This window comes from Acartia tonsa, chromosome 3 (genome assembly GCF_053477335.1).
Source record: "Acartia tonsa isolate MP-2025a chromosome 3, ASM5347733v1, whole genome shotgun sequence".
NCBI lineage: Eukaryota > Metazoa > Arthropoda > Copepoda > Calanoida > Acartiidae > Acartia > Acartia tonsa.
This window is the reverse complement of record NC_137262.1, coordinates 14,294,150-14,308,211: the sequence shown is the minus strand read 5'-3', so window position 1 is coordinate 14,308,211 and position 14,062 is coordinate 14,294,150. Positions and strand designations below refer to the sequence as shown.

Sequence of the window (14,062 nt, the reverse complement as noted above, 5' to 3'; positions counted from 1 at the left end):
AAAGAAAGCATAGGTGGGGCAACTCACTGTTCCATTCTGCACAATTTGTTATATTTGGTTCAACATTTTTAATCAGTGCCTTTCCAAGTAGTGGAGGAATAGTTGGGAGGTTGTCAATTTTCTTTTAAAATTGAGCAAAAATAAGGACCATCTGTTATCATATTTTTCATCTTCTTTTACATATAACAGGTATGTGCCTGTCTGTGTGTTTATACCGAAGGATCTCAATAACCACTGAACCGATATGGTTCTACTTTGCAGTGTATCTAGAGGCCTCTAGGGGAGTAACCGTTAGCGATAAATGAAACAAAAGAAAATTTGTATTAAAGAAATTGGAACATTTACGTAAAGCGTAACCATAACAAACTAATTTTAATAAGATTCTTTAAATTTGGTAATATACAAGGTTATACCAAAAATGACTGTCGGACAGACGAACAGACAAACTCTAGTTGTAAAGTAGCTGCTCTTATAAAACCACGTGTATAACATTCCTCGCTTCCGACGCTAATCAGATCCTGAAATACATAAAAATACATAAATTAATAAAAATTTAAATAGAATAGAAAACTTTAAAAAATTAAAATTATAAAAAAAATCTTTACCTGGATTGAAATTGGCTTTGGTCTGTAAGCTTTGTAACCTGTGAACAGAAATCATTATGATAAATTTTCGAGGATGATTAAGCTTTAATTTTACCACCCCCCCCAAAAAAAAAAAAAAATTCAAAAGCCTGGACGTCCTTGCCTATATGATATAAATATTACCCCTCCCCCCCCCCCTAAATGAAAAAGCTTGGAGGCCCTTGGATACGTCGCAAATTTTTTGAAAATGTAGCTGGTGGTAATAAATACAAAGTAAATATCTGATGCTTAGGATCCTGCCAAAGGCTGGTCCAATTGGGTTCTGCTTTTAATGAAAATTACGAACACAGTAATAGTGTCTGACTGATTATGACGTAACAAAAAAAATTAGCCAATGAGAGGCCGTTATTGACCAATGGTAAAATTTATAGTGGCCCCTCATTGGCTATTTTTTTTTGTTACGTCATAATCAGTCAGACACTATTACTGTGTTCGAAAATTATTTATTTGTAATGCTAAAAAAATACTATTAAAAACTAAAAGTGCTAAGTTTGTTTTGACCGTTTGTGTTGCTCTTTTATGAAATCTTCATGTGAGTATTAGGGTAGAATTTGGCCATTTTTTTACCCTGTATCACATTGATATTATTATCAATGCTAAGAAAAATACTATAAATGACAAAAAATAGACATTCCAACAAAGAAAACCGTTGCAATAATTTATAAATCAAAGAATAATTAGAATACAATTTTCAAAAAAAATTATCAATTGTTTACCTGACCGTTCAAGTCCACCTAGGAAACGAGTTTCATAATCAGGACATAAGTCTATATCTTGACATACGTTCATTAACTACAATCAAACAAGAATTCGACAGGATCCATAAAACAAAAGCTTAAAAAATCTACTTCGGTTTACAGACTAATTCAAAATATGATAACTTTTTTCAGTATGGCTTCGAAACCGCTTAATATTCGCTTGATTAGAACCTGTTTTAAGCCATACTGAAAAATCATCGCAGATAATTTATACGAAAATAAAATAAAACTAATAATATTAAAACCAGTTTTGTTACACCGGGCCTTCGGCCTATCGGGGCTAACAAATTGTTTTCTTACCTCAATCATTATGTAAGGAATAAATCTTTTCTTCTCTTTGGTATTTAAAAACTTGTTTAGTGCCTTAACATAATATATATATAGTATCATATTTTTAACACTGAAAGCTTGTTTTATTAAGCAAAATAAATCAGAGTTGGATCTTTCAATGTGTAGCCGTAGCCGTGGCCGTAGTCGTGCCCGTAGTCGTAGCCGTCGCCACTGCCAGTGCTTCCAATAAAACATGGTTTTTTAAATGTTTGAAGTTTTTACGTATTATCATTATTTTTTTTATATGTTCACTGAAAATTCAAAAAGTGGTCGTGATTTAAAGTTCGCATATAGCCGTGGCCACGCGTAGCCAATTTGATTTAAAGATCGCTATTAGGTTAGTGGCTGTACCTCTGGCCACGGCCACGGCTACAAATACACATTTAAAGATCGAACTCAGATTATATTTCAGTATTCTATAATGTAAAGTAGTAAGGTTTTAATGTATGTAGCAAAAAAATTCTGAGAAATTAATGGTTGTAGTTTTAGGAAAGCCAAATGAATGTCTTTGAGTGGTTTTAAGCTATTTTCTTAACCCAATTCCTCTTAGTCTTACACTCATATTTAATCTTCATTTGCAAGCTTTAAATTTGCACAAAAATGTTTGATTGTTTATATCAGTATTTGTTTTATTAGCACAGTTTTTCTACATGTCAACTGTGTCGGTTTAACTGCCCTTTGTTACACATCTTATTCTTGGTGTCTGTTATACACCCCCCTAAAGCTCACACCCCTCTCCACCCCACTACCCGATTTTGGTAAAAATGTGGTAAAACATTCATAAGATATGTGTTAAATTTTTGTGTGCGCTTCGCGCACCCCCCTGTCAAAACCCCGTACACTACTCTGGACTAAATACTTTAGTAAAAGCTTCGCTACTATTTTAACATTATCGTTCTTGTTGTAGAGAAATAATACTTTATTATTTGTGTAGAGTTAGTTACCTTACACTCATATCCTTCAACGTCCATCTTTAATGCCACAGGAACATTCTCCGGGATCAAATCTAATCATGGCTCATTTATAACAGGATGTAGTTCATTTATTTACCAAAATGATATCTTATTCTCTATTTATTTGCCCAAAATTTAACTGTCCGTCCGTACGTAACGGATAGCTTTTTTTGTTAATTTAGGCAAGTTATAATAATTGTCCTATCGATTTCAAACATGTTGCTTTTAACTTTTTTAACATCAAATTTTTGTGTGATAAAATTATCCGATTATTCAGATTTTTGGAATATTAATTCCTAGGACAACAAAGTACATTGTTATAAGCGAAGCATCTCTATAATCAAGTCCTAAAAATGTAAGTATGTCCTTAAACAATACCCTGTATTTAAGCAATTTTTCAGCAGATTTACTTACAATTTTGTTGCGTTCGACATTTATATTCTGAGTATTCAGTTCTGACACTATACCAGTGTTAATGTTCGTGTGTCCTATCATTTCAGAGCTTCGCTTTTATAGATGTTGTCATCCTTGTTTTCTAATAGTTCGGAAGACAAAATGTTAGCTCAAAACATTTTCCCTCAATATCTTTAATTAATAAATCCAGCATAATTTTTGTAACTTTATACAAAAACTTTTGTTATGCGTTACCTAATATATCTTCAAATTTAACTGATTGAGTTGTTGTAAATGGATCTTTTTGTAGGTCTTCCTAAAATACAAAAGTCTTCATTATGTTGACTATCCGTTATGTGTTTACCGAATGATCTCTGTAACCGATAAACCGACATGATTTTCGTCAGGTTTTGGCAGCCGCGCCTCAGCCGCGCATAAGCCTCAGCTTTAAACCTGCTTGTGAGCAGAAAAAGAAATTTCAGAAAGAAGGATTGTCTGCTAAAGTGACAGTTTTATACATCCAGCTGAATTTTATAGTGATAAAATGAAGATTTCACTGAGGCTTACACGCGGCTTACGCGCGGCTGCCGATCCATGATTTTCGTTTACAGTTTTCTTCTCATAGTTTCTAGGAAGGTTTATAATTATTTTGGGGGACGGTAGTACCACGATCCAAAGATAAATCTCCCCAGAAAAAACTTACCCCCCCCCCGTTTGAAAAAAAATTAAATAGAAAAAGGTCGAACACCTCCTCCCCATAAAGGCCTTAGGAAAAATATGCCTCTTATCGTATCGTAAACAATTTTCCCTAAAAAAGAAATTATTTTATAGGGACGTTTTTTCTTAAGAGAGTGGGGGTACCCTCCCCCCAAATAGTTATTAGTTATCATAGGACCTAAGACAAGATACTCTGTAAAGGAGAACCATATCGGTTCATAATTAGCAAGATCCTTACACACACACAGACAGAGATTCTGTTACTTTATTATGAGGATACCATGCGATAAATAATATATATATATATAAAAAAAATGTTACCCTGTATCCAATGTCTATGACATGAACACTGCCAGGATTTGCTTTTCCCCCCTGTGCTGCCTTCATTGAGGTGTAATCATCACTAAAATGTAGAATATCATATAAGGACCAGCTTGTAATACCTATAAAATATTACTTTATACAATACAAATGACCAATGATAGGCCAGTATAGATTGCAATTGACCAATAGTAAAATGTATATAGACATATCATTGGTCATTTGTATTTTGTAATTTTTTGTTGGCACTAAAAGCTGTTTCATCATATAATGCCTTTTCCAGTATGGATTAGAAAATAGCCCTTCTGAAATCATATAGAGCATATTTAAGGGTTATTTGGAGGGTAAGACGAATAAAGGTATGGTATGATATGGATATATAAATGACAAAGTTAAACATATGACAACAAAATTTTAAAGATTATATCTTTTTGTGCTCTAATTATTTGTCATGAAAGCCTTATGACGAATTGATGAACAATACAATGAAAGGGCTAAAAAAAGTTTTAAAGGATTAAAAGAAGTGACGAGAGTAGTGAAAATGAGAAAGGAGTAGACAGGGTTTGGCAGTCGCACGTCAGCCGGATGTAAGCCTCAGGTAAATCAACCTTTTTAAAATTTTAAAAATCAGCTGGAAGTCTAAACCGTACCATAAAGGCTTATAAGGCTATACCTCTTTAAAAAAATAAAGCATCCAAACGGGTTTTAATTTTAGGCTTAGTCACAGCTGCCGATACAAAGTGACTTTTAAAGTAGCATCAACTTATCCTTACCTGACAGCGTTTAATAATTGTATCACTTTATTGTTCATCTTTAGATTTGAAGCATATTCTATAAAAAAAAAAATAGTTTAAATTAATTAGATTCTGAAAAGTTAACATTAATACTATTTCTAAAGCAGATGATAACATCCAGGAAAGCGAAACTCAATTAATTAGAAAAACAAACTAACATTAATAAATATAAAGGAGCTTGAGGTGGGGCAGGGGTCGACCCTCCACTCCCCATTTTCAGTTTTAGTTTTAGAAAGAAGAATATTTAAAAAATTTGTTCAGAGGGTAATTTTTTCTAGGGGTGATTTCTCTTGGGAGGATGGTGGTAGCCTACCCGAAAATATTTATATTAAAATATACCTTTCCTGGAACTATGAAAAAACTTATCGGTTCAACGGTTAGAGAGATCCCTTATTACACACAGACAGACAGAGATCCTGTTACTTTAATATTATAATATTATACCTGTGTTTCTTAATCTATTCTTTGTATGTACTGAAATAAAAATAATATCATTATCACAAAAATATAGATACAAAATAATAAAATTTAATGTAAATTTATAAGAAAAAGTTACCTAAACTATTATGTAAATATGCATGATTCCTGAAAAAAGTGTAGATGAATTTTTAAAAATTTTTTGTAGAAAAATGCTTAAAACAAAATATATTAAGATACTTTTTTATTTAGGTCAATCACAACCTGCTGTGAGAAAAATTAATACAAAAGTTTAATAAAGTTTTCTCTTAAAATTATAGAATTCAAACAATATTGAGATTGTTTAGAATTGAGTCGTCTTGTAGCTGGACAAAGTGTCTCAAAAATCGAGTATGTAACGTCATAAAAATGGGGGAGATAAATGGAGAAGTGGGAAATAAAAACACTAAAAAAAATGGATAATCCCTCATTTTTATAACGTCACAAGGCTGATTCTTTTAGTCCAGCTACGTCGTCTTCTCAATCATGCTAAGTTTCTATTGATTTAGCCCTTCTCTACAATTAACTTTGTCATGTCTTGATCTATTTCAACACTGATTGAGATACTGATCATGACGAAATATGAGTTTACAAGACGTATAAATTGTATGTAACTTACTGAGGAATAGGATCAACAGCTATAACATGATGATCAAGAGCAGCTGCTCCCAGTGTGTAGGGGCCAAGGTTATATAAATTGTATGTAACTTACTCAGGAATAGGATCAACAGCTATGACATGATGATCAAGAGCAGCTGCTCCCAGTGTGTAGGCTAGGGGCCAAGGTTATATAAATTGTATGTAACTTACTCAGGTATAGGATCAACAGCTATGACATGATGATCAAGAGCAGCTGCTCCCAGTGTGTAGGGGCCAAAGTTATATAAATTGTATGTAACTTACTCAGGTATAGGATCAACAGCTATGACATGATGATCAAGAGCAGCTGCTCCCAATGTGTAGGGGCCAAGATTATATAAATTGTATGTAACTTACTCAGGTATAGGATCAACAGCTATGACATGATGATCAAGAGCAGCTGCTCCCAGTGTGTAGGGGCCAAAGTTATATAAATTGTATGTAACTTACTCAGGTATAGGATCAACAGCTATGACATGATGATCAAGAGCAGCTGCTCCCAATGTGTAGGGGCCAAGGTTATATAAATTGTATGTAACTTACTCAGGAATAGGATCAACAGCTATGACATGATGATCAAGAGCAGCTGCTCCCAGTGTGTAGGGGCCAAGATTATATAAATTGTATGTAACTTACTCAGGAATAGGATCAACAGCTATGACATGATGATCAAGAGCAGCTGCTCCCAGTGTGTAGGGGCCAAGGTTATATAAATTGTATGTAACTTACTCAGGAATAGGATCAACAGCTATGACATGATGATCAAGAGCAGCTGCTCCCAGTGTGTAGGGGCCAAGGTTATATAAATTGTATGTAACTTACTCAGGAATAGGATCAACAGCTATGACATGATGATCAAGAGCAGCTGCTCCCAGTGTGTAGGGGCCAAGGTTATATAAATTGTATGTAACTTACTCAGGAATAGGATCAACAGCTATGACATGATGATCAAGAGCAGCTGCTCCCAGTGTGTAGGGGCCAAGGTTATATAAATTGTATGTAACTTACTCAGGAATAGGATCAACAGCTATGACATGATGATCAAGAGCAGCTGCTCCCAGTGTGTAGGGGCCAAGGTTATATAAATTGTATGTAACTTACTCAGGTATAGGATCAACAGCTATGACATGATGATCAAGAGCAGCTGCTCCCAGTGTGTAGGGACCAAGATTACTTCCAATGTCTGAAATAAATCCTGTGAGAAAGGCGAAGTCAAAATGCAGAGCTAACTTTTTATGTATACATTTCTAGTGTTTTAAAATATTTGCAGACGAAGTCCAGAAAAAGAAATAATATTTAGTTGTATAGGTTTGTGTACAAGTATTTTATTGAAAATATAAATTGATTTACCTAATACATATGAATCGGGATATTGGTGAGCAGCAGTTAAAAAGAAATTCATCATTTTTTCATCATAACTAAATACAGAAATCATATGTACATTTGTTATTAAAAGCGAAGCTTTTCTATAATAAGAGTTGGTCCGTCCTTCCGTAAGTCACAGACAGCTATGTTCGTTAATTTAAACAGGCTAGAATCAATAGAATCAATAGAATCAATTCCAAACTTTGCATGGTGATTCCTGTAGTATTTAGGTACGATTTTGAAAACAACTCTATAATCGTTACTAGAATGTCCATACGTCCATTTCAAACATGTTGATTTTTAACTTTTTTAACAGCAAATATTATGTCATAAAATTATCCGATTGATCTGATTTTTGGAATACTGATTCCTAGAATATCAAAGTACAAAGTTATAAGCGAAGTATCTCTATAATAAAGTCCTAAAAATGTAAGTCTTTAAATAATATTCTGTATTTAAGCTGTATTTCAACAAATTTACTTACAAATTTGTTTCGACTTTTATACATTTACATTTTGGTTATTCAGTTCTGACACTCTTCAAGTTTTAATGTGTGTTTGTCCTTCCGTTTCGGAGCTTCGCTTTTATGGATGGTGTCATGCTTAATCTAAAATTTCTTTGAAAATGAGAAATAAATACTTACAGTAAATAGTTATTGTAAAATCCAGAAAGGTACTAAAAAGAAACATTTTTGGTATTTTTATGAATTAAATGATATTAATATGATATATTTTTCACTTTTTCCCCCCTAAACCTTGTTATATATGTATATCCTTCATTTACAGACTTTTTAATGTAATGAATTAAATAAAAGGCAAAGGGATAGTTTTCCATTTGTTTGTTTATTACTTTTGGTTGGCATATGATCAAAACTACGTCCTCTCTTATATTAAATCTAATCAAATAAGGAATGGGTAAAGGCTCGATGGGAACTTTGAGGAATAAGCACCAATTTTTTTGAAAATTTCTTTGTTTGACACTGCATAAAATCAAGTCTTACCGCATCATCTTGTGAAGTATGTCCACAAATAACAAAATTTATTTTATATTCTGTGTAGGTTAAAGATTCTTTACATATGTGCGGCTTTATCCAGCTAAAATCTGAAAAAAAATAGAGAAAAAATTTTATTTGATATGATTTAATAAAAAAAAACAATAGGTTAAAGAGACCATTAATTATAAATGGCATGTAAGTGATGCGATATTAAACATTATTCGTATAAATTAAAAGTAGCACGATCTTTGTCTGTCTATACCGAAGGTTCTAGCTAACGCTGAACCGATACAGTTCTCCGTTTACAATGTAGCTTCTCATAGGTACAGGAAATTTTTCAAAAAAATTTGGGAAAGGATACTACCAACCTCCAAAGAAAAATTTCCCATGCAAATATATGGTTCCACTCCCTCCCATTTTTTGTACTTTTTCTTTTTAAAACTAAAATTGAAAATAGGAGTGGGATCCACTCCCAGCCCCTCCCTTACACCCTTTTAGTCCCTTAAAGGATTTTTAAAAAGTTTACTCACCTTTATAATTAAAAACCTTAATTCTATTCGAATTATGAACTGTGGATGGTGTGTAGAAAAATATGCAAATGGTAACCATACAACATATTAAAAACATTTCTCGCATCATCTAAAAATAAAACAAAATTAAAATCATAAACAAATTAGTTAGTTACGTAGTAATCGCTGTAAGACCATTGCCTATTGATTGATAGAAAATTTATCAATGTAAAATTCCAGGATTTGTTGACAATACTGTATAATAACGCTTACACTATCTTAAAAGTTAGGGGGGGGGGGGATATATCACATCTCTCTAGGAATACCGCCCCCCCCCCCCTCCGCAAGCAAGTTTTTTCCTGTAAACATTTAACTAATATGAGTGGTATTCCCAAAGCCTTTCTTGGTTTAGAGCCCCTAAATAGAAAAAGGAGAAAAACCTTACCTTTAGTTTAATTTCAGTTATTCTCATCTTATTTTTAAATTAATATATATCTAAAAAATAAATATGTAGATGTTTTCACTCAAACCTAGTTTTCCACCACCGCGAATCGTCTCCCCATCTAATTTTCAAGAAATAATACACTTTAAGTCTACATACCTCTTCGATGATTTTAACTCCCCCACTTCCTCTTTTAGTAGTAAAAAGAAAAAGGTTTTAAAAATTTCTGGAGAATTTACTTAAGAAAGTGGTGGTACCCTCCCCCACAAAAAAAATCATTAAAAACCTTCCAAGGACATATAAGAAGCTAAACTGTAAAGGAGAAACATATCTGATAAGTGGTTAGCGAGATCCTTAGGTACATACAAACACGCAAACATCCTGTTACTTGCATAAAAGAATACATGATATTTATAATTTAAAACTGACGAAGCCCAATCTGTCCCACTGTGAGAAAGACGATTTCTTTATGACGTCATATAAAGGGAAAAGAAAAAGAGAAGGGGGGGGAAGAAAATCTCTTTAAAAGAGATGGGAGAAAAGGGAATCGTCTTCCTCACAGTGGGACAGATTGGGCTTCGTCTTTAAAACTATGTATATTGTCACTTTAAATTATAATGTTACTAAATGGATAAAATATTTATAAATACTATTTTTTTTTAGTAAAGCGCAACGAAAAAATCTGCCATGCAGAAGAAAAACTATTAATCCACGGGCGTGCACAAGGGCAGTGGAATAACTTAGGGGGTTGGTAAAGGGGGGGGGGGTGGTAAAGTCTGAGAGAAATGAGAGATAGATTTATTTTTTTTATTTAGAACTAGCGGCTACGCCCCTAGAAGCCTCTAGGGGCACTGGTAGGAGAGGGAAAAGTCAACCTCATAACATTTTAAATTTGAGTTTCAAGAGTTAAAAATATTTTTTAGTGGAGAGGGGGGTGAAGACGCCCTCTCCAAAAATAGTTTAAAACCTTCCCAGGACCTATAAGAAGCTTCACTGTAAAAAAAACTATATCGTTTCAGCAGTTAGATAGTATGGCTTTGAAACCAATTAATATCCGCTGGTTTAGAACCGGTTGTCAAGCATACTGAAAAATCATGTATACAGACATTTTCCATGGATATCAAAATAAAAACAATAAGATTATTTTTTGTTTTCATTTTAATATCCTCAAAAAAGTGTATAAAAACGATCAAATAAATACCTATTTTACAACTCAATAACCATGTTATTTTAAATATTTTTTTCATATTATGGTTCACCATAACTAATAAACACTGGAGAAAGTTTCACTCTGAATGAAACGCGACAACCTATGTCTAGGTAAAACTGTTTATTTTTCTCTAGTCATCCGAGGTTTTATGATGTATTTTAGTATACTGTGTTATTCAAAACTATTCTTTCTCACACAACTATGATCACGATTAACATAGTTTCATTAAGACTTGCCTACCCAACAATTTTTTATTAGAATCCATGCTTATTTTATTATTGTTATAAGCGGTTGCGCCCCTAGGCACTATGGACATTCGAGCCTTGGGGAGGGGGGGGGGGTTACTTTAAATACATCTATCTACATTAAACATATAGGAATAGTGTCACTTATGTTAGACCAATTCTCTTCCATAGTGGATGAAAATCTTCATAGATTCTATTTCCAACTTCCCTGAAAATGGAGTACTATGTCGTTTTAGCTTGGTCTTTTAATTCATTTTCATGATTTGAAATACGCAAAATATCAAATTAAAATCATAGATTAAAAGAGCTATTAAGAGAATAAGAACCCAAGGCGGTAAATTTAGTAGTATCTATAAATAGAAAGAAAATTGAGAAAAAGAGAAAGAAAAAAAGAAGATAAAATGTTATCCTTATACTAAAGTAACAGGGTGTCTGTGTTTTTGTGTGTTTGTTTGTACCGAAGGATCTCGCTAACCACTGAACCGATCGGGTTCTCCTTAACAGGGTAGCTTCTCATTGGTCCCGGGAAGGTTTATAACTATTTTCTTGGGGAGGGGGGGGACACAAAAATTAAACCCCCCCCAAAAAATTTTTTTTTTTATTTTTTTAACTCAAATTAAAAATTAGGGGGGGCGAACTCCCCCCCCCCAAAAAAAAAAATGGTTTTTCGTCTCCCCCCCCCAATTTTTTTTTTATCTTATTCTTTTAAAATCTAAAATAAGAAATTGGGTTATCAAATTCCACTCTCCCCTCTTCAAGTGCCCCCAAGAGGCCTCTAGGGGCGTAGCCGCTAGTGAAGAATATAATGATAGATATATAGAGAGGGAGAGAGAGATATAGTTAGATATAGAGAAGAAGGGAGAGAGAAATAGATGGATAGAGATAGACAGAGAGGGAGAAAGAAAGAGAAAAGAGAGAGGGAGACGTGGAGAGAGAGAAAGAAAATGCAGCAGTAATAAAAATGTCAACACGTATGTATTTCCACTTTTATAAATTTATATGGTGAAAACCTGCAGGCTTTTAACTAATATTTTCCTTCTTTATACATACATTTAATCAATTATTAATGGCTACGCTCCTAGCCTCTTATACATCTCAACCACCTTGTTTTAAAGATATATAAATTTAAATTATATAAAAGTAACAGGATGTTTTTCTTTGTGTGTGTAGCGAAGGATCAATTTTTGGGTGGGTACCTCTACCTTCTTGAGTGGTTGGTCATCTTTTGCCCACACCCCCTGGTTCCTTCCCTTAGTTGCCCTTAGATGCATTTAGGGGCGTAATCGGTAATTTTAAAATTAAATGTATTAGGTGGGCCTTAAAATCCCCTAAAAAAGCAAAATTCTTACCTTTCAGACCTAAATGGTCCATTGGTTAGCGAGATCTTAATCTATACGCAGAGAGAGTAAAAATCTTACCAATCTTTTAGTAGCGAAGCTACTCTATAATTCGAAATGTCCGCCTGAGTGTCTTTCCTTAAAAGAGGGAAAAGTTATTTTCTCGGCTCCTCTTCAAGATAGACAGCTGAAATTTTTAGGTATTAAACACGTTCACGTCTACATACATATTTCAACTAAGATTCATTTAGTATATTTTAGTAAAAAAGATTAGCCCAATAAATGGGTTTCAGATCGATTCCTAGATTTTGAGGTTTTCATGATTTTCTCGATGGCTGAAATTATACGGGATTGAATAAGTTCACATTCTACAAATTTTCACATAGTTTCGTTATGATTTGTCTATTTATTGCGGTGCTAGATTCCTAGATTTTTAATTATTCGTGATTATCAAGTTTAATGTTCATTTTTATGACACTGTTCTATAGGTATTTTTTCCCCTATATCCATTTATAATTATTGAGCTTCGCTGCTTATGGATGTTGTCATCCTTGTTGATTATAATAAAGCAACCTATATTATAAAATGTTTATAACAAAGGTTTTCGTGTTAGGAAAAAAAATGTATTTCAGCAAAAAGAGAAAATATCTGCTCTTTTCATTCTCGTGCGAAGCGGTGGCGTGGTAGAAATTAGCAGGGCTCGGCAGCCGAAGCTGTAAGCCTCTGGAAATTCAACATTTACAATATCAGCTGGAAGTCTAAACCTGACCAAGAAATGACAATACCTATTTTCAAAAGTATTTTCAAAGCATCCAAACGGGTTTAAATTTCAGGCTTAGACGGAGCTGACGCGCGGCTGCCGAGCCTTGGAAATTAGTATAAAAAGAAAAGTAGTAAAGTGCAAAATACACATTATTGGAAAACGATCCTCAAACACAATGGGATAGAAGGTGGCTAAAATCATTAATTAATTACTTTTGGTCCGTGTTTTTTTGTTTTAGATCAAATCTCTTTAGAGTTTATTTGAAATTGGTTGTTAAAAAAAAAGAAATAAGTTTTATTTGAAGTTATTCGTTTTTTTTGTGGTTTGCTTCAGGTCAGGTTGGGTTAGTTTATATTGGGTGCTCATTGAAAAAACTCCCCCACACCTCATTTTTTAAATTATCAATGAGGGGGTTGGGGTTAGTGTGTCCTTTAGGAAAGCTATGAATTTTAAGAACTGAAAATAAGGGTCTAACATTTGGAAACTGTGTAATTGTATGAAAAGATTTCAATGTACAATATATAGATCTAATCTTATTAAGTGGCAAAGTCCATAACATTACCCATATCACTCCTAATAAATAAAAACTATATGGCCCTTGTAAGAACTAAACTGTGCTAAAAAGCACTGAACAAGGATAAATACTTTGTATTGGGGTTGGTATCCTAGTAAATAGATTAGTAAGTTTTTGTCTGTAGCTTACTGAACCGATTGAGTTTTCCATGTCAGGAAAGCTTCACATAGGCCAGATAATAGTTATAGGCTATTCAAATCTTAAATTTTAGTCTAAGGATGGCTTTAGGCTATTTCTACCCTCCCTATTTCTTTGAATACATATCCCCTAGGTTGCTAGGGGCTCAACAGCTACTATTAGATATAGTACAAAATATGATCTTTAGAAGAAAAAAAACTTATAGGATATAATCTTCTATATAACATCTACTTTTGTAAAAACCACTGAGACTCAGTAATCATAGAGTAGCTGCGCTATTGAAAAGAAGAAAATTTGAATGTATGTCGGTCTCATCTCATTTATCTAACATTGAAACTTGTTTAACTTAATATGTAATTTATCTACATAAACTTACATTCACATACAATATAATTGCAAACAAGAACGACAACAAAAATTAGTAGCAAAGCTTATTTAAGATATTTGCTAAAAATAGGCAAAAATTTGAAAACTGTATAA

The 14,062-nt window shown here is 33.3% G+C and overlaps 2 protein-coding genes across 2 annotated transcripts; both read right to left on the bottom strand.

Annotated features, from left to right (window-relative positions):
• Positions 1 to 383: 383 nt before the first annotated feature.
• On the bottom strand, positions 384 to 6,130 carry LOC145315119 (uncharacterized). The gene is made up of 11 exons (XM_080155160.1): positions 6,079 to 6,130; positions 5,467 to 5,495; positions 5,355 to 5,384; positions 4,890 to 4,947; positions 4,117 to 4,198; positions 3,334 to 3,394; positions 2,677 to 2,738; positions 1,703 to 1,765; positions 1,361 to 1,436; positions 606 to 643; positions 384 to 518 (listed from the first exon to the last, which is right to left on the bottom strand). The coding sequence occupies exons 4-11, from the start codon at positions 4,925 to 4,927 to the stop codon at positions 408 to 410; spliced, it is 531 nt and encodes a 176-aa protein (XP_080011286.1). The 5' UTR covers positions 4,928 to 4,947; positions 5,355 to 5,384; positions 5,467 to 5,495; positions 6,079 to 6,130; the 3' UTR covers positions 384 to 407.
• A 972-nt stretch (positions 6,131 to 7,102) lies between these two features.
• LOC145314163 (uncharacterized) lies at positions 7,103 to 9,370 on the bottom strand. The gene is made up of 6 exons (XM_080153972.1): positions 9,319 to 9,370; positions 8,895 to 9,003; positions 8,371 to 8,471; positions 8,014 to 8,045; positions 7,356 to 7,423; positions 7,103 to 7,188 (listed from the first exon to the last, which is right to left on the bottom strand). The coding sequence occupies exons 1-6, from the start codon at positions 9,343 to 9,345 to the stop codon at positions 7,103 to 7,105; spliced, it is 423 nt and encodes a 140-aa protein (XP_080010098.1). The 5' UTR covers positions 9,346 to 9,370.
• Between the last annotated feature and the right edge of the window lie 4,692 nt (positions 9,371 to 14,062).